General features: G+C 50.7%; 1 protein-coding gene across 1 annotated transcript in view; it reads right to left on the reverse strand.

The window, feature by feature from the left end:
* LOC102455270 (uncharacterized) overlaps positions 1–19,624 on the reverse strand; it is a 101,789-nt gene that overhangs the window by 43,548 nt on the left and 38,617 nt on the right. The window contains exons 18-21 of the mRNA XM_075914435.1: positions 17,506–17,835; positions 15,626–15,955; positions 12,406–12,735; positions 3,771–4,100 (exon numbers count right to left, since the gene is read on the reverse strand). Coding sequence (XP_075770550.1) covers positions 3,771–4,100; positions 12,406–12,735; positions 15,626–15,955; positions 17,506–17,835 — 1,320 coding nt within the window. The remainder of the gene's footprint in view (positions 1–3,770; positions 4,101–12,405; positions 12,736–15,625; positions 15,956–17,505; positions 17,836–19,624) is intronic.

Here is a 19,624-nt window from a genome sequence, read left to right on the forward strand (position 1 = left end):
GGTGTGGTTGGTGTCTGCTATAGACCACAGGATTAGGTGGATGAGGTAGACGAGGCTTTCTTCAGACAACTGAGAGAAGCTTCCAGATCACAGGCCATGGTTCTCATGGAGGACTTTAATCACCCTGGGTATGTCTACACTACAAAGTTAGTTCGAACTAACGGACGTTAGTTCGAACTAACTTTAATAGGCGCTACACTAGCGCTCCGCTAGTTTGAATTTGAATCGAACTAGCGGAGCGCTTAGTTCAAACTAGGAAAACCTCATTTTACGAGGATTAAGCCTAGTTCGAACTAGCTAGTTCGAATTAAGGGGTGTGTAGCCCCTTAATTCGAACTAGTGGGAGGCTAGCCCTCCCCAGGTTTCCCTGGTGGCCACTCTGGCCAACACCAGGGAAACTCTATGCCCCCCTCCAGGCCCCGGACCCCTTAAAGGGGCACGGGCTGGCTACGGTGCCCGTGCCAGGTGCAAGCCTGCCAGCACCCAGCCGGCAGACCCTGCACCTGGCACGGCACAGAGCCACCCACCTGATGTCCCCCAGCCCACCCCCTCTTCCCGGGACCAGGCTGGCGGCTCCCGGGAGCTTGCCCTGGACCGCAAGAGGCGGGCACCTTCCTGGGCTAGTGCGGACATCGTGGACCTCATCCACGATCTCCGCACTAGGCACAGGAAAGTGGCCGTCTAGGGCAGGAGAGCTGCCAGCCTGGCCACCCAAGAGCAGGTGTGCATGAAAATCAAGGGGGTCCACTGAGACCCCCGACCCTGAGCCCTGAGCTTACAATGGCCGTCCTGGGTCAGACCAAAGGTCCATCTAGCCCAGTAGCCTGTCTGCCGACAGCGGCCAACCCTAGGGACCCTGGAGGGGATGGACCGAAGACAGGCATGTTAGCAATAAGAGGGTGATCAGAGAGGGTGTAGGGCCCTTACTGGATGAGGGAGGTAACCTAGTGACAGATGATGTGGGAAAAGCTGAAGTATTCAATGCTTTCTTTGCCTCTGTCTTCATGGACAAGGTCATCTCACAGACTAACGCACGAGACAACACAGTAGGGGAAGGAGGTGGACTGCTCTTGGTAGGGAAAGAACAAGTTAGGAACTATTTAGAAAAGCTAGACATACACAAATCCATGGGTCCAGATTTAATGCATCCAACGGTACCGAGGGAGTTGGCAACCATCATTGTGGAGCCTTTGGCCGTTATCTTTGAAAACTTGTGGAGATCGGGAGAGATCCCGGATTATTGGAAAAAGGCAAATGTAGTGCCCATCTTTAAAAAAGGGAAGAAGGACAATCCAGGGAACTACAGACCAGTCAGCTTTCCCTCAGTCCCCAGAAAAATCATGGAGGGGATCCTCAAGGAATCCATTTTGAAGCACTTGGAAGAGGGGAAAGTGATCAGGAATATTCAACATGGATTCACAAAGGGCAAGTCCTGCTGGACCAATCTGATTAGCTGATTACCTTGACTTTAGCAAAGCTTTTTATACAGTCTCTCACAATATTCTTGCCAGCAAGATAAGGGAGTATGGATTGGATAAATGTAAGATAGAGAGAAAGCTGGCTAGACAGTCACGCCCTACGGGTAGTGATCAACGGCTCGATGTCAGGTTGGTGGTTGGTTTCTAGTGGAGTGTCCCATGGATCTGTTCTAGGACTGGTTTTGTTCAACATTTTTATTAATGACCTGGATGAGGGGATGGATTGCACCCTCAGCAAGTTTGCAGATGACACTAAGCTAGGGGGAGAGGCAGATACGCTGGAGCGCAGGGATAAGGTCCAAAGTGACCTGGACAGATTAGAGGATTGGGGCAAAAGAAATCTGATGAGGTTCAACAATGAAAAGTGTACTTGGGACGGAAGAATCTCAAGCATTGTTACAGGCCGAGGACCGAATATCTAAGTAGCACTTCTGCAGAAAAGGACTTGGGGATTACAGTGGATGAGAAGCTGGATATAAGTCAACAGTGTGCCCTTGTAGCCAAGAAGATGAATGGCATATTAGGGTGCATTAGGAGGAGCAATGCCAGCAGATCTAGAGAAGTGATTATTCGCCTTTATTCAGCTCTGGTGAGGCCACACCTGGGCTGTGTCTAGACTGGAAAGTTTTTCCGGAAAATCAGCCGCTTTTCCGGAAAAACTTGCCAGCTGTCTACACTGGCCGCTTGAATTTCCGCAAAAGCACTGACTTCCTACTGTAAGAAATCAGTGCTTCTTGCAGAAATACTATTCTGCTCCCATTAAGGCAAAAGTCCAGTGTAGACAGCTCAGATTTGTTTTCTGCAAAAAAACCCCGATCGCAAAAATGGCTGGGTGTCACTGGGTGGGGCAGAGTCCAGAGCAGTTGGGGCCAGACAGAGCAGTGAGAGGTGCTGGGACCCAGGAGATCAGGGGAGCCACACACCAGTGGCCCATCAGCTACTCCGTCCCCCTCTTAACCCTGGTTTAAGAGTGTGACCCTTGAAATCTTGATCATCATGAGCATCTACAGGGTAATTCCGATTCCAATGTATCTAGTGGGGTCTTTGCCCATACATAGCCCCATTCTAGTGTTATGAACCAAGAGGATCTGGGATGACTCAGATGACAAAACACCTTTCCTAGCTCCAGTCCACACCCGCTACTCCATACAGTCATCCTCACTAGATCGCAGGACTCACCCACAACAGAGAGGGGAAGACATCCCCTCCCACACTCAGCCAATCCTCCCCAAGGCCTGCATGACGGTAGTGCTGGTGTCACAGGGAGGTTTTGGAGACTGAGCTATGGCCAGACTGGGTTAACCATACCGCAGGATTAATGAGCCACATTCAACCTTAAGGGACGGACTGGTAGGGAATGTGGGTGTATTTGTGTCTTTGCAAGCACATTGTTAGAGAAGAACTGTAGAATCAAATGGCCCCAATCTACACCGTATTCATCTTTGTTTAAAGTGTATGGCAAATCATCTGTGAATGGCTGTCTCTTACGTCACCCCAATCCGTGTAGCTAATTCCTGGTGATGCTGGGGAGAAAGAGTTTTTTGGAAGGACTGAATGGTGGAGAGGCTGCTGGAAAACTCTACAAAGACCTGATCCTTTTTACTTTCAATCTGACTAACTCTTTATCTGGGAAGGTTTTAATCCATGGATAGGAGATCTCCAGGTCTGCTTGGATCCCTCTTGAATGATCAACACTCGACTATAATCTAGAGGCTAATTCTGTACCCACTTTTTGCACCTCCGAAGCTCAACATCTCGGTTGGCTGCCCTGGGAGCTGGTCACAGAAACACCAGTGATTCAGAGCAGAGAGGTCAATCGCTGGATGTCTGCCTCCTCCCAGTGCAGGTACCAGCACCATTCTGGGGCACAGAGGTCACTACAGATTCTACAATGACAGCACCCAGAGTGACCCAACCCTGAAGCGCTCATCTTCATAATGAAGGCATTTGCTAAGAAAGAGCTGAGCTGGCGGCCAGCTTAACTATTGGCAGTGATGCTGTAATCAGTGTCTGCAGGAAGAGAGGCTAGCCTAACGAGTCTCTTGGTGGTGAAAATCACTGTGTACATGGCGGAGAGGGGCCTTGTGACATGAAAATAGCCCAACCAGGAGGGACAGACAGGGATCTCCACAAAGGAGCAGCGACGGCTTAGGAGCCGGAAGCCTGGCTTTGGGGCCCTTGCTGGACATGGACGGGGACTACTAGACAGACCGCCCTGAACTGTAACAGAACCAACACCCACCCCTGCAGCATAATTTTGTGCCCTGTAGGAGGTGACATAGATGAGGTTACCTGAGCACACGGCACTCGCATCTTCTCCATGGTTACAGTTGTGGTCTCCCCAGGGCCGTGCCGTGCATTCGGAGAGGGAAGCTTCTGTCCCCGTGCAGTTAACGTCATCCAGCCAGATACGCTCAGAGCCTCGTCCAAACTGAGCCCCGCCTGGGGCTGAGAGCGCCGTCCCACAGCTCAGTTGTCTGCACACGACTCCAGCATCAGTTAAGTCCCAGTCGTCATCACAGACGGTCCCCCACTGCATGTTGCGTAGCACCTCGACTCTCCCAGAGCAGCGACTCGAGCCGTTTACCAGACGGAGATGAATTTCCCCTGGAGCAGTTGAATCTATGAACACCCAAAGGAAGAGACACTCAGATTCCTGTGCATCAGATCTGGAAGAACGCCGGGGAAAGAAGTGCTTCCCTCTGATGGTTCTTGCACCGCCTTGGTTGTGAGGTGGATAAGGGTTACATGAGGGACCTACACTGGCATATTCTCCATCGTTACAGGGTTAGAGACGCAAGGGTAAATGAGGGGAGACAATGTTCTTGAACAAGGACTGGTTTAAGAGAGTGTCCCTGGAAATCTTGATCAGCATGAGCATCTACAGCAGCATTTCTTAAAGGGTGTTCCGCGGCACACCAGTGTGCAGGGAGGCAGTCAGCAGTGTGCCATGGAAAGAACAGATACAATTCTGCTCTCCCACCCACTGCAGAGCCCGTAGACAGCTCCTGCTGCGGCTGCTTCCCGCTCCGCCTCCAGACCGCATTACGACCCCTGTCCTATGGGACCTCTGGTGCCCTGCAGCCTTGTCCTCCTCCACATGTGCTGGCAGCAGCTTTTACCTGCCCTGCCAGCAGAAAGCCTGGCCTGGTGCTGCAGCTGCACTGGGTTCCCTGCTGCATGGGTGGAGGGTGAGGGGGAGGCCAGAGAACTGAGCTCTCCATCCCCTGTCCCCCCTCAGCCCTCAGGAACAAGAATATGCTTCCTGGAGGCTTTCCCTACTGCAGCAGGGTGCCAAGCCAGGTAAGCATCCCCCTCATGCCCAGACCCCGCACCCTAACCCCCCTTCACGCTCCTTCCCCTGCCAAGACCCCACATTCCCAGCTTGCTCTCACACCCTGCCCCAAGTACCCTCCTGCACCCTGCCTCCTGGCCAGACCCTCTGCCCCAATACTTGCTCCTAGCCAGACATTCAGCCCCTCTACCCTCCCTCCTGGCCGAACACATGACCTTATTTACCATTTATTTTTTATTATCTTTGGTGTTCCTCATAAAAAAATTGTTTGGTGTTCCTCAGTCTTAAAAAGTTTAAGAAACAGCTGCAGCGGCAGAGAAGTCAGCAAACAGAGCTGTGAACAGGGGAGTTTGAGTGGGAGTTGGTAAAGGGAGTTTGGATTATGGGACTCGTTTGGGATTTGTTTTTGCCGTTGGGGGGGTCGTGTTTTGGTTTGTTTTTGTGTTTGCCAGATTAACAGGATTTAGGGGAGAAGGCCAATAAACACAGAGGCAGCAGTGGCCATGACCCAAGTAGTGGAGGACACAAGGAGGATGATAAGATGTGGCAGCTGCGGTATGTACATGATCCTGGAGGGGGTACCTGAAAGGAGTTTTGTTTGCATGAAGTGCCGCCTCATAGAACTGATGGAAGAAAATATCTGAGAATTGGAGGTGGAAACTCTGGTCGAGTTTAGAAGGGGGTTTGAGCAGATGATGGAGCAAAGGCATGATGTGGCTGAAGGGGAAAGCTTAGACATGCAGATGGAAGCAGGATCAAAGGCCTCTGAGGGGGGACTGCTGGGCGAAGAAAATGGACAGTGGAAGCATGTGACTAAGAGAATCAGGCAGAGGAAAAGATGGGCCAGTGAAGGAGAAATTGAGCTTAAGAACAGGCATGCGGAGTTGGAGAATGGAGAAAGGGTACAGCAGGTGGCCACTGAAGGTGGAAAGGCAAGGAAGAAGGGTACGTCTACACTACAGCGCTAATACGAACTAACTTAGTTCGAATTAGTTAATTCTAACTAAGCTAATTCGAACTAACGCGTCTAGAACTAAAAACTAGTTCGAATTAGCGTTTTGCTAATTCGAACTAGCATGTCCACATTAAGTGGACCCTGAACCGGCTTAAGGATGGCCGGAAGCAGTGCCGGCAGGGCATCAGAGGAGGACTTAGAGCGTGGAGATGCTGTCTCAGGCTAGCTGAGGGCTGCGCTTAAAGGGTCCCGACCCCCACCCCGGACAGACAGTTCTCAGGGGTGCCCCGCTTGCAAAGCAGTCTTGGCTTGGAGTGCCCTGAGTACCCACACTGGGCACATCACAGCACTCGGCCATCAGCCCGGCTGCACTTGCCGCAGGCTGCCATCCGGGGAGAGGGGGCAATTGGAGAGCTGCAGGAGAGCTTCCACACCCAGAAGCCCGCAGAGCCAGCCCAGTCCTCCCTATCGGGGGCTTGTACCCCATTCCTCCCTCACCTCCTTCCACTTACCCTTCCCTAGCCCCTTTTCTTGATGTACAAAATAAAGGACAATTGTGTTCAAAAATGGAATCTGTCTTTATTGAACACAACTGGGGGAGACTGGGAAAAGGAGGTGGGAGAGGGGAAGAGAAAGGCTGGGAGAGGGGAGGGCAACTAAAATGATCAGGGGTTGGGAACAGGTCCCATATGAAGAGAGGCTAAAGAGACTGGGACTTTTCAGCTTAGAAAAGAGGAGACGGAGGGGGGAAAGGATAGAGGTCTCTAAAAGCAGGAGTTGGGTGGAGAGGGTGCATACAGAAAAGTTCTTCATTAGTTCCCATAAAGAAGGACTAGAGGACACCAAAGGAAAGGAATGGGTAGCAGGCTTCAAACTAGTAACAGAAAGTTGTTCTTCACAAAGCAAAGAGTCAACCCGTGGAACTCCTTGCTGCAGGAGGCTGTGAAGGCTACAACTAGAACAGAGTTTAAAGGGAAGTGAGATCAAGTCATGGAGGTTGGGTCCATGGAGTGCTATTAGCCAGGGGGTAGGAGTGGTGTCCCTGCCCAAGGTTTGTGGAAGGCTGGAGAGGGATGGCATGAGACAAATGGCTTGGTCACTGTCTTCGGTCCATTCCCTCCAGGGTCCCTAGGGTTGGCCGCTGTCGGCAGACAGGCTACTGGGCTAGATGGACCTTTGGTCTGACCCAGTACGGCCATTGTAAGCTGAGGGCTCAGGGTCGGGGGTCTCAGTGGACCCCCTTGATTCTCTTGCACACCTGCTCCTGGGTGGCCAGGCTGGCAGCTCTCCTGCCCTAGACGGCCACTTTCCTGTGCCTAGTGCGGAGATCGTGGACGAGGTCCATGATGTCCGCACTAGCCCAGGCAGGTGCCCGCCTCTTGCGGTCCAGGGCAAGCTCCCGGGAGCCGCCAGCCTGGTCCCGGGAAGAGGGGGAGGGCTGGGGGGCATCGGGTGGCTGGCTCGATCCATGCCAGGTGCAGGGTCTGAGGGTTGGGTGCTGGCAGGCTTGCACCTGGCACGGGCACCGTAGCCAGCCCATGCCCCTTTAAAGGATCTGGGGCCGGGAGGGGGGCAGACGAGTTTCCCTGGTGTTGGCCAGAGTGGCCACCAGGGAAACCTGGGGAGGGCTAGCCTCCCACTAGTTCGAATTAAGGGTCTACACAGCCCTTAATTCGAACTAGTAAGTTCGAACTAGGCTTAATTCTCGTGGAATGAGGATTACCTAGTTTGAACTAAGCGCTCCGTTAGTTTGAATTAAGTTCGAACTAACGGAGCGCTAGTGTAGCGCCTATGAAAGTTAATTCGAACTAACGTCCGTTAGTTCAAACTAACTTTGTAGTGTAGACATACCCGAAGAGAAGAGTGGTTAGTCCCATAGATAAAGGGGAAGAGTAGATGGAGACAAAAGCAATAATGAGCACCAGGAGGACACAGGATGGGTTGAAGAGGATTACAAAGGAAAATAGGAATGGAAAGGATTTGCAGCCAGAGGAAACGAGAGATAGACCAGAGAATCACAATGTCACCAGGAAAAGGCAGGTCTGCATGATTGGGGACTCCTCATTGAGAAGAATAGATAGGCCTGTAACCAGAGCTGATCCAGATAATAGAAGGGTGTGCTGTCTGCCAGGTGCTAAGATACGGGATGTGGAACTGAGGTTGAAGAGGATCCTAAAGGGAGTGGGAAAGAATCCATTGATCATCCTTCATGTAGGAACAAATGATGTGGCTAGATTCTCGCTGGAACGAATCAAGGGAGACTATGCCAGGTTGGGGAGGATGCTTAAGGAAATCGAGGCTCAGATGATCTTCAGTGGGATTCTGCCTGTTCCTAGAGAAGGGCAACTAAGATGTGACAGGATTATGATGATCAATAGATGGCTCAGGCAGTGGTGCTATAAGGAGGGCTTTGAGATGTATGGCCACTGGGAGGCATTCACGGACAGAGGACTGTTCTCTTGGGATGGACTTCACCTAAGTAGGGAAGGAAACAGACTTCTAGGATGGAGGCTGGCACAACTGATTAAGAGAGCTTTAAACTAAGAATTTGGGGGAGACGGTTGGGAGATGTCCAGGTAATCTCTACGCCAGATTTTAGCATTGAGAGGGAGGAAAACAAAGTAAGAAAGGATATAGCCGGGGGTAGGAGAGTGGACATAAGGAGGAAGGGCAGAGTGGATACTAGTCTAATAGATCATATTGGAGGTACAATGTCCATGCCAAATTGGGTAAAGAATGTGAGTTGAGGCCAAACAGCAAATATTAAGATGTTTGTGCACTAATGCGAGGAGCCTACGTAACAAAATGAAGGAGCCTACGTAACAAAACTACGTAGCCATTCCGAACTATCTGTACGCCTCGTTCCACGAGGCGTACAGATAGTTCGGAATAGCTAGCTAGTTCGAACTATCTAGCCCATGCCGCGTGTAGCCGCGAGGCACGGGGTTCGCACTAGCCGGCTTTTAAAAATGGCGGTGCCGGCTTTATGCTAATGAAGCCCGGGAAATTCAAATCCCGGGCTTCATTAGCAAGTTTGGTATGCATACATTACCCCGCTAGTTCGAACTAGCGGGGTAGTGTAGACATACCCTGAGGATGGAGTGGAGGTTAAGGATAATCTAGGCATGGCCCAATATCTAAAAAATACTTTGCTTCAGTCTTTAATGAGGCTAATGAAGAGTTTAGGGATAATGGCAACAGAACAAATGGGACTAAGGATATGGAGGTAGATATTACCATATCCGAGGTAAAAGCCAAACTCGAACAGCTTAATGGGAGTAAAGCGGGGGGCCCAGATAATCTTCATCCAAGAATATTAAAGGAACTGGCACATGAAATTGCAAGTCCATTAGCAAAAAATTTTAATGAATCTCTAAATTCAGGGATTGTACCATTTGACTGGAGAATTGCTAATATAGTTCCTATTTTTAAGAAAGGGAAAAAAAGTGACCCAGGTAATTAAAGGTCTGTTAGTTTGACATCTGTAGTATGCAAGGTCTTGAAAAAATTTTTGAAGGAGAAAGTAGTTAGAGACATTGAGGTTAATAGCAATTGGGACAAATTACAACATGGTTTTACAAAAGGGAGATCATGCCAAACCAACCTGATCGCCTTCTTTGAGAAAGTAACAGATTTTTTAGATAAAGGAAATGCAGTAAATCGAATCTACCTCGATTTCAGTAAGGCATTTGAAACAGTACCACATGGGGAATTATTGGTTAAATTAGAAAAGATGGGGATCAATATGAAAATTGAGAGGTGGATAAGTAGTTACTCCCAGTGGCCACGAGGAGTAACGGTAGTTCGGAATAGGAAGCCTAATCCGAACTACCTACTCCGTGCTGCGTGTAGCCGTGGGCACGGAGTCCGAATTAGCGGGGATTTAAAAATGGCAGCGCCCAGCAAGATGCAAATCAAGCCCGGGAAATTCAAATCCCGGGCTTCATTTGCAACTTCGGTTGCCTACATTAACCACCCTAGTTCGAACTAGGGTGGTAGTGTACACATACCATAACTGGTTAAAGGGGAGACTACAGCGGGCCATACTGAAAGGTGAACTGTCAGGCTGCAGGGAGGTTACTAGCAGAGTTCCTCAGGGATCAGTTTTGGGACCAATCTTATTTAACCTTTTTATTACTGACCTTGGCACCAACAGTGGGAGTGTGCTAATAAAGTTTGCGGATGACCCAAAGTTGGGAGGTATTGCCAATTCAGAAAAAGATCGGGATATCATACAGGAAGATCTGGATGATCTTGTAAATTGGAGTAATATCAGTAGGATGAAATTTAATAGTGAGAAGTGTAAGGTTATGCATTTAGGGATTAATAACAAGAAAACAAGAATGTTAGTTATAAGCTGGGGACACATTAGTTGGAAGTGACAGTAGAGGAGAAGGACCTAGGAGTCCTGGTTGATCACAGGATGACTATGAGCTGCCAATATGACATGACTGTGAAAAAGGCTAATACGGTCTTGGGATGTATTAGGCGAGGTATTTCCAGTAGGGATAAGGAGGTGTTAGTGCCATTATACAAGTCATTGGTGAGACCTCATTTGGAATACTGTGTGCAGTTCTGGTCTCCCATGTTTAAGAAGGATGAATTCAAACTGGAACAGGTACAAAGGGCCACTAGGATGATCCGAGGAATGGAAAACCTGTCTTATGAAACGAGACTCAAAGAGCTTGGCTTGTTTACCTTAGCCAAAAGAAGGCTGAGGGGGGACATGATTGCACTTTTAAAATATATTAGAGGGATAAATACCAGGGAGGGAGAGGAATTATTTAAGCTCAATAACAATGTAGACACAAGAACAAATGGATATAAACTGGCTACCGGGAAGTGTAGACTCAAAATTAGATGAAGGTTTCTAACCATTAGAGGAGTGAAGTTCTGGAACAGCCTTCCAAGGGAAGTAGTGAGGGCAAAAAATCTATCTGGCTTCAAGATTAAACTAGATGGATTTATGAAGAGGATGGTTTGATGAGATAACATGATCTTGGTAACTAATTGACCTTTCACTATCAGTGGTAAATAGGTCAATGGAGGGATCATAGGAGTTACTAGAAAGAACTTTTTCCCGTGTGTCTGGCTGGTGAGTCTTGCCCACATGCTCAGGGTTCAGCTGATCACCATATTTAGGATCGGGAAGGAATTTTTCTCCAGGGCAGATTGGCAGAGGCCCTGGAGGATTTTCGCTTTCCTCTGTAGCACGGGGCACGGATCACTTTCTCGAGGATTCTCTGTATCTTGGGGTCTTTTAACCATCGTTTGAGGACTTCAATATCTGAGATATAGGTGAGAGGATTATTCTGGGAATGGGTGGTGAAATTCTGTGGCCTGCATTGTGCAGGGGGGTCAGACTAGATGATCATAGTGGTCCCTTCTGACCTTAAGGTCTATGAGTCTATGATCTCCAAATGCGTCTAGTGGGATCTTTGCCCATACACAGCCCCATTCTAGAGTTATGAGCCAGAAGGCTCTGGGATGACTCAGATGGCAAAACAGCTTTCCCAGCTCCAGTCCACACCCGCTTCTCCATATGGTCATCCTCACTGAATCACAGGGCTCACCCACAACAGAGAGGGGAAGACGTCCCCTCCCACAATCAGTCATCCTCCCCACGGCCTGCATGAGGGTAGTGCCAGTGTCACAGGGTGGTTTTGGAGACTGTGAGCTATGGCCAGACTGGGTTAAATATTCCTCAGGATAAATGACCAACATTCAACCTTAAGGGACAGACTGGTAGAGAATGTGGGTATATTTGAGTCTTTGCACACGCATTGTTAGAGGAGAACTGTATAATCAAATGGCCCCAATCTACACTGTATTCATCTTTGTGAATGGCTGGCTCTCATGTCACCCGAATCCGTGTAGCTAATTCCTGGTGATGCTGGGGAGAAAGAGCTTTTTGGAAGAATCCAGGACTGAATGGTGGAGAGGCTGCTGTAAAGCTCTACAAAGACCTGATCCTTTTTACTTTTTTATCTGACTAACTCTTTATCTGGGAAGGTTTTAAGCCATGGATATGAGATCTCCAGGCCTGTTTGGATCCATCTCGAATGAACACTCGACTATGATCTATAAGCTAATTCTGTACCTTCTTTTTGCACCTCCGAAGCTCAACATCTCGGTTGGTTGCCCTGAGAGCTCATCACAGAGACACCAGTGACTCAGAGCAGAAAGGTTTGTTGCTGGATGTCTGCCTCCTCCCAGGACAGGGTCCCATCACCTTTCTGGGGAGCAGAGGTCGCTACAGAGTCTATGATGACAGCACCCAGAGTGACCCAAGCCTGAAGCGCTCATCTTCATAATGAAGGCATTTGCTAAGAAAGAGCTGAGCTGGCTGCCAACTTAACCATTGGCAGTGATTCTGCAATCAGTGTCTGCAGAGACGGAGGCTAGCCTAACGAACCAGTCTCCTTTGGTGGTGGAAATCATGGTGTACATGGGGGAGAGAGGCCTTGTGACATGAAAATAGCCCAGCCAGGAGGGAGAGATACAGGCATCTCCACAAAGGAGCAGCAATTGCTCAGGAGCCAGAAGCCTGCCTAGGTGGCCCCTGCTGGACACAGATGGGGACTACTGGAGAGACCACCCTGAACTGTGACAGAACCAACGTCCATCCCCTGCAGCATAATGTTGTGCCCTGTAGGAGGTGACATAGATGAGGTTACCTGCGCACACGGCACTTGCATCTTCTCCGTGGTTACAGTTGTGGTCTCCCCAGGACCGTGCCGTGCATTCGGAGAGGGCAGCTTCTGTCCCCTTGCAGTTAACGTTATCCAGCCAGATATGCTCAGTGCCTCGTCCAAACTGAGCCGCGCCTGGGGCTGAGAGCGCCGTCCCACAGCCCAGCTGCCTGCACACGACTCCAGCATCAGTTAAGTCCCAGTCGTCATCGCACACGGTCCCCCACTGCTGGTTGTGTAGCACCTCGACTCTCCCAGCACAGCGACTCGAGCTGTTCGCCAGCCGGAGCGGAATCTCCCCTGGAGAGGTTGAATCTAGGAATAGCCAAAGAAAGAGACACTCAGATTCCTGTGCATCAGATCTGGAAGAACGCTGGGGAAATAAGTGCTTCCCTCTGATGGTTCTTGCACCGCCTTGATTGTGAGGTGGATAAGGGTTACTTGAGGGACCAACACTGGCACCTTCTCCATCGTTACAGGGTTAGAGACGCAAGGTGAAAGGAGGGGAGACAATGTTCTTGAACAAGGACTGGTTAAAGAGAGTGTTCCTGGAAATCTTGATCAGCATGAGCATCTGCAGCAGCATTTCTTAAACAATGTTCCATGGCACACCAGTGTGCAGCGAGGCAGTCAGCAGTGTGCCGTGGAAAGAACAGAAATATTCTGCTCGCCCACCCCCTGCAGAGCTCCTGCTGCGGCTGCTTCCCGCTCAACCTCCAGACCGCAGGACGGCCCCTGTCCCATGGGGCTTATGGTGCCCTGCAGCCTCGTCCTCCTCCACGTGTGCAGGCAGCAGCGTTTACAGCGGCCGCTTCTGCTCGGAGGGGGAGGGGTGACCGGAGCTCAGGAGCCTCTCCTGGACATCAGCATTTAGAAACTGCCGACTGTGATGACCCCGACTCAGGCTCTGCTGTCCCCCGCCCCTGCACCTTAGGTGCACTCACGCTCTGCTACCACCCTCCCGGCAGATATTTAGCATCTGCTGCTCCCCATGCGCTGCTGCTGTCTCTCCCCTGTGCCCCTCCCCAGTTTGCAGTGGATGTGGCAGAGTTTAATCTGGCAGGGACAGTCGAAGTTTCTTCCCCCTGCCACGCCGTGCCAGCAGAAAGCCTGGCCTGGGGCTGCAGCTGCACTGGGTTCCCCGCTGCATGGGCGGAGGGTGGGGGGAAGGGCAGAGAACTGAGTTCTCCATCCCCTACCCCCCGCTGGAACAAAAGCATGCTCCCTAGAGGCTTTCCCTACTGCAGCAGGGTGCCAAGCCAGGTAAGCATTCCCTCTCATGGCCAGACCCCACACCCAAACCCCCCTCACTCCCCTCCCCCTGCCAAGACCCCACATTTCCAACTTGTTCTGACACCCTGCTCCAAGTACCCCCCTGCACCCTCCCTCGTGGCCAGACCCGCTGCCCCAATACCCGCTCCTAGCCAGACAGTCAGCCCCTCTACCCTCCCTCCTGGCCAAATACATGACCTTATTGACCATTTATTTACTATTATCTTTGGTGTTCCCCATAAAAAAATTGTTTGGTGTTCCTCAGTCTTAAAAAGTTTAAGAAACACTGATCTCCAAATTCATCCAGTGGGATCTTTGCCCATACACAGCCCCATTCTAAAGTTATGAGCCGGAAGGCTCTGGGATGACTCAGATGACAAAACACTTTTCCCAGCTCCAGTCCACACCCGCTTCTCCATATGGTCATTCTCACTGGATCACAGGGCTCACCCACAACAGAGAGGGAAGACGTCCCCTCCCACACTCAGTTATCTTTCCCTAGGCCTGCATGAGGGTAGTGCAGTGTCACAGGGTGGTTCTGGAGATTGTGATCTATGGCCAGACTAGGTTAAATATTCCTCAGGATAAATGACCCACATTCAACTTTAAGGGACAGACTGGTAGAGAATGTGGGTATATTTGAGTCTTTGCTCACACATTGTTGGAGGAGAACTGTATAATCAAATGGCCCCAATCTACACTGTATTCATCTTTGTGAATGGCTGGCTCTCATGTCACCCGAATCCATGTAGCTAATTCCTGGTGATGCTGGGGAGAAAGAGCTTTTTGGAAGAATCCAGGACTGAATGGTGGAGAGGCTGCTGTAAAGCTCTACAAAGACCTGATCCTTTTTAATTTTTTATCTGACTAACTCTTTATCTGGGAAGGTTTTAAGCCATGGATATGAGATCTCCAGGCCTGCTTGGATCCATCTCAAATGAACACTCGACTATGATCTATAAGCTAACTCCGCACCTTATTTTTGCACCTTCGAAGCTCAACATCTCGGTTGGTTGCCCTGAGAGCTCATCACGGAGACACCAGTGACTCAGAGCAGAGAGGCTTATTGCTGGATGTCTGCCTCCTCGCAAGACAGGGTCCCATCACCTTTCTGGGGCGCAGAGGCCACTACAGGCTCTATGGGTATGTCTACACTACCCCACTAGTTCGAACTAGCGGGGGTAATGTAGTCATCCACAGTTGCAAATGAAGCCCGGGATTTGAATTTCCCGGGCTTCATTTGCATGAAGCCAGCCGGCGCCATTTTTAAATGCCGACTAGTTCGGACCCCGTGCCGCACGGCTACATGCGGCACGGAGTAGCTAGTTCGGATTAGGAAGCCTAATATGAACTAGCTACTCTGTGCCGCGTGTAGCCGCGCGACACGTGGTCCGAACTAGCCGGCATTTAAAAATGGCGCCGGCCGGCTTCATGCAAATGAAGCCCGGGAAATTCAAATCTCGGGCTTCATTTGCAACTGCAGATGACTACATTACCCCCGCTAGTTCGAACTAGTGGGGTAGTGTAGACATACCGTACGATGACAGCACCCAGAGTGACCCAAGCCTGAAGCGCTCATCTTCATAATGACGGCATTTGCTAAGAAAGAGCTGAGCTGGCTGCCAACTTAACCATTGGCAGTGATGCTGTAATAAGTGTCTGAAGAGACAGAGGCTAGCCTAACAAGCCAGTGTCTCTTGGTGGTGAATATCACGGTGTACATGGGTGAAAGGCTGCCTTGTGACATGAAAATAGCCCACCAGGAGGGAGAGAGACAGGGCTCTCCACAAATTATCAGCAATGGCTCAGGAGTGGGAAGCCTGCCTAGGGGGCCCCTGAACTGTGAAAGACCATCCTGAACTGTGACAGAACCAACACCCATCCCTGCAGCATAATTTTGTGCCCTGTAGGAGGTGACATTGATGAGATTTACCTGAGCACACAGCGCTTGCATCTTCCGTATGATTACAGTTATGGTCTCCCCAAAGTCTAGACTTGCATTCGGAGAGGGAAGCTTCTGTCCCCCTGCAGCTAACGTCATCCAGCCAGATACGCTCAGAGCCTTGTCCAAATTGAGCTCCTCCACTGGCTGAGAGCGCCGTCCCACAGCCCAGCTGCCTGCACACGACTCCAGCATCAGTTAAGTCCCAGCTGTCATCACAGACTGTTCCCCACTGCAAGTTGTGTAGCACCTCAACTCTCCCAGAGCAGCGACTCGAGCCGTTTACCAGTCGGAGTGGAATCTCCCCTGGAGGAGTTGCATCTATGAACACGCAAAGGAAGAGACACTCAGATTCCGGTACATCAGATCTGAAAGAACGCTGGGGAAAGGCATGCTTCCCTCTGATGGATCTTGCACCACATTGTTTGTGAGGTGGCTAAACCAACACTGGCATCTTCTCCATCGTTACTGGGTTGGAGACGCAAGGGTAAATGAAGGGAGACAATGTTCTGGAACAAGGACTGGTTTAAGAGCATGTTCCTGGAAATCTTGATCATCATGAGCATCTACAAGGTCATTCTGACTCCAAATGCATCTAGTGGGGTCCTTGCCCATACACAGCCCCATTCTAGTGTTTTGAGTCAGCAGAGTCTGGGATGACTCAGATGGCAAAACACCTTTCCCAGCTCCAGTCCACACCCGCTACTCCAGACAGTCATCCTCACTGGATCGCAGGGCTCACCCAGAACAAAAAGGGGAAGACATCCCCTCCCACGCTCAGTCATCCTCCCCAAAGCCTGCATGACAGTAGTGCCGGTGCCACAGGGAGGTTTTGGAGGCTGTGACCAATGGCCAGACTGGGTTAAACATACCACAGGATAAATGAGCCACATTCAACCTTAAGGGACAGACAGTAGGGAATGTGGGTGTATTTGTGTCTTTCCATGCATATTGTCAGAGGAAAACTGTAGAATCAAATGGCTCCTGTCTACACTGAATTCATCTTTGTGTAAAGTGTATGGCAAATCTTCTGTGAATGTCTGGCTCTCATGTCACTCTAATCGGTGTAGATAATTCCTGGTGAAGCTGGGGAGAAAGAGCTTTTTGGAAAAATCCAGGACTGAATGGTGGAGAGGTTGCTGGAAAACTCCACAAAGACCTGATCCTTTTTCCTTTTTTTATCTGTCTTACGCTTTATCTGGGAATGTTTTAAGCCATGGCTATGAGATCTCTAGGCCTGCTTGGATCCCTCCTGAATGATCAACACTCGACTATAATCTATAGGTTAATTCTGTACACACTTTTTGCACCTCCAAAGCTCAACATCTCGAATGGCTCTCCTGGGAGCTGGTCACAGAGACACCAGTGACTCAGAGCAGCGAGGTTTATTGCTGGATGTCTGCCTCCTCCCAGGACAGGATACAAGCACTATTCTGGGATGCAGTGGTCGCTACAGATTCTACGATGACAGCACGCAGCGTGACTCAGACCTGAAGTGCTTATCTTAGTTATTATGTCATTTGCTAAGAAAGAGCTGAACTCGGTGACAGCTTAACTTTTGGCAGTGATATGTAATCAGTGTCTGCAGAGAACTAGGCCAGCCTTTTTAGCCAGTGTCTCTTGGTGGTGAATATCATGGTGTACATGGTGGAGACGGGTCTTTTGACATGGAAATAGCACAGCCAGGAGGGAGAAAGCAGGGCTCTCCACAAATGTGTGCTGATGGCTCAGGAGCCGGAAGCCTGCTTTTGGGGCCCTTCCTGGATATGGACGGGGAGTACTGGTGAGAGTGCCCTGAACTGTGACAGAAACAAGACCCATCCCTGCAGCATAGTATTGTGCCCTCTAGAAGGTGACAAAGATTTGGTTACCTGAGCACACGGCACTCGCATCGTTTGTATGGTTGCAGTTATGTTCTCCCCAAGGTCTAGAGTTGCATTCAGAGAGGGCATCTTCTGTCCCTCTACAGCTGACGTCATCCAGCCAGATACGCTCAGAGCCTTGTCCAAACCAAGCCCCCTTTGGAGCTGATAATGCTGTCCCACAGCCCAGCTGCCTGCACACGACTCCAGCATCAGTTAAGTCCCAGCTGTCGTGACACACCGTCCCCCACTTCTGGTTGTGCAGTACCTCAACTCTCCCAGCGCAGCGACTTGAGCTATTCACCAGCCGGAGTGGAATCTCCCCTGGAGGGGCTGAATCTAGAAACCCCCAAAGGAAGAAACACTCCAAGTGAATTCACTGCTTCAAATCACAAAGACTGCTGGCGAACGCGGGTCCTCCCTCACATGGATCTTGTACCCTTTCACTTGTGAGATAGATAAGGGTTACCTGAGGAGCCCAGGCTGCCATCTTCTCCAGGGTTATAGTGCTGGAGGTTCAAGGGCAAATTCGGTGACTCTCCATTTTTAAGCAAAGACAGGTTTAAGAGCCTGTCTCTGGACATATTAGGCCAAAGTTTCTAGTCTTCGTGAGCATCTACAGGGTCAATCTGTGTCCAAATACACCTAGTGGGGAACCCTCTTTCTGTCAGGCTCCATCTTCCATCCAATAACCAATTGGCACAGAATAGAGGCAGTAACTGCTGAATCTGCAAATGCCTGAGTGGGATACTTGAGCATATATCCCGTTTTCACTGCAACAACCCCCTTGGCAAGCCCTGTCTCAGTCGTCCCTGTTTCTCTAGCAGAAGTGAGCATTCACTCCACTTACTTGGGCCAGCTTGGTTGGCTGGCAGAAGCAATGGGAGAAGAGCCCATTTTGGCAAGAGAAGTGATGTATGGAATGTTGCCTCTTGCCGTGATGGAGACAAAGGCGACAGCCAGGGCAGGGTTACCAGAGCGCCCCACGCCAGCATCGCCTCTGTGGTTAAAGTGTAAGCGAGTGAAGGGAAATTGCCTGATTGACGGGGTAAGAACCGAGCTCTTGATAAGGGTCCCCAAGGGTCTGGTCCCCAGGACACGATTGCCGCAAACAGCCTCTGGTCATGGAAGTTTGGGAGCCCTGGAAAGCCTGCCCCACGCAGCCTGCTTCATACACACACAGCCCGGAGCCCCACACTGGCTGTCTAGGGCTCTATTGCTTTTCCTACCAATGCCACATTGAACTGCTGCTGTCTGGGAGCCAGCTTTCCCATGGCCCCTCCTCCCCCCGTGCTGTGTCCGTCACAGGCCCTGTCCATCCCTGCTGTCTCAGTGTCAGAGCAGGTGTGGAGAGCTGAGCCCTGGGTCCCAGAGGAGCTTTGGCAGTAACAGTCATCCCTGCCCCCCATTCCTGCCCCAGTTCCAGCAGCCTGTGTGCTCTCAGAGGACGGGTGCCCACCATGACCCAGACATTGCCCAGGGATCAAACCCTTTCCCCATGTGGAGCTACAGGATGTCCCTGCCAGAGGGTCAGTCACAAGGGCCCCGGTGGGGTCTTCCCCATGGGCTGTGTGGGGCACCCAAACTCAGAGTGTCTCAGAAGCCAAACTGAGATCCTAAGGGACTTGCTGGCTGGTCTTGGCTGGTGCCTTGGAACAGAGTCCCATGGTGACCAGAGAGGCAGCACCTGATCCCAGCTATGGGATTCCTGCTTTAGCTACTAGGTCCCACTCCCCTCCCAGGGCTTGGGATGTAACCCAGGAGTCCTGAATCCCTGTCCCACTGGGGTGTGTCAGTAGCAGATGGTGTGTTGGAAGCTGATCCTGCCATATGAGGGCGTTTTTCCTCCATAACCCTGCCCCATAGTACTCCACAGGGTGTCAATCCCAGGCCCCGCTTGTCCCATCCTCTGGGCCTGCCAGGTCCCCTCTTTCCTTCCCAGGCAGACTGTGCAGTGATCACCCATCAAGGCTGCGCCTGAGCACTCAGCCCTGTGTTCCCAGAGACTGCAGCGCCTGCCTAGAGGGTAGTGAAGCACAGGGATGGGTTCCCTAGGGAGGTGGTGGAATCTCCATCCCTGGAGGTTTTTACATCTCGGCTTGACAAAGCCCTCGCTGGGTTGATTTAA

The sequence above is a fragment of the Pelodiscus sinensis genome, chromosome 33, assembly GCF_049634645.1.
Source record: "Pelodiscus sinensis isolate JC-2024 chromosome 33, ASM4963464v1, whole genome shotgun sequence".
Lineage (NCBI taxonomy): Eukaryota > Metazoa > Chordata > Testudines > Trionychidae > Pelodiscus > Pelodiscus sinensis.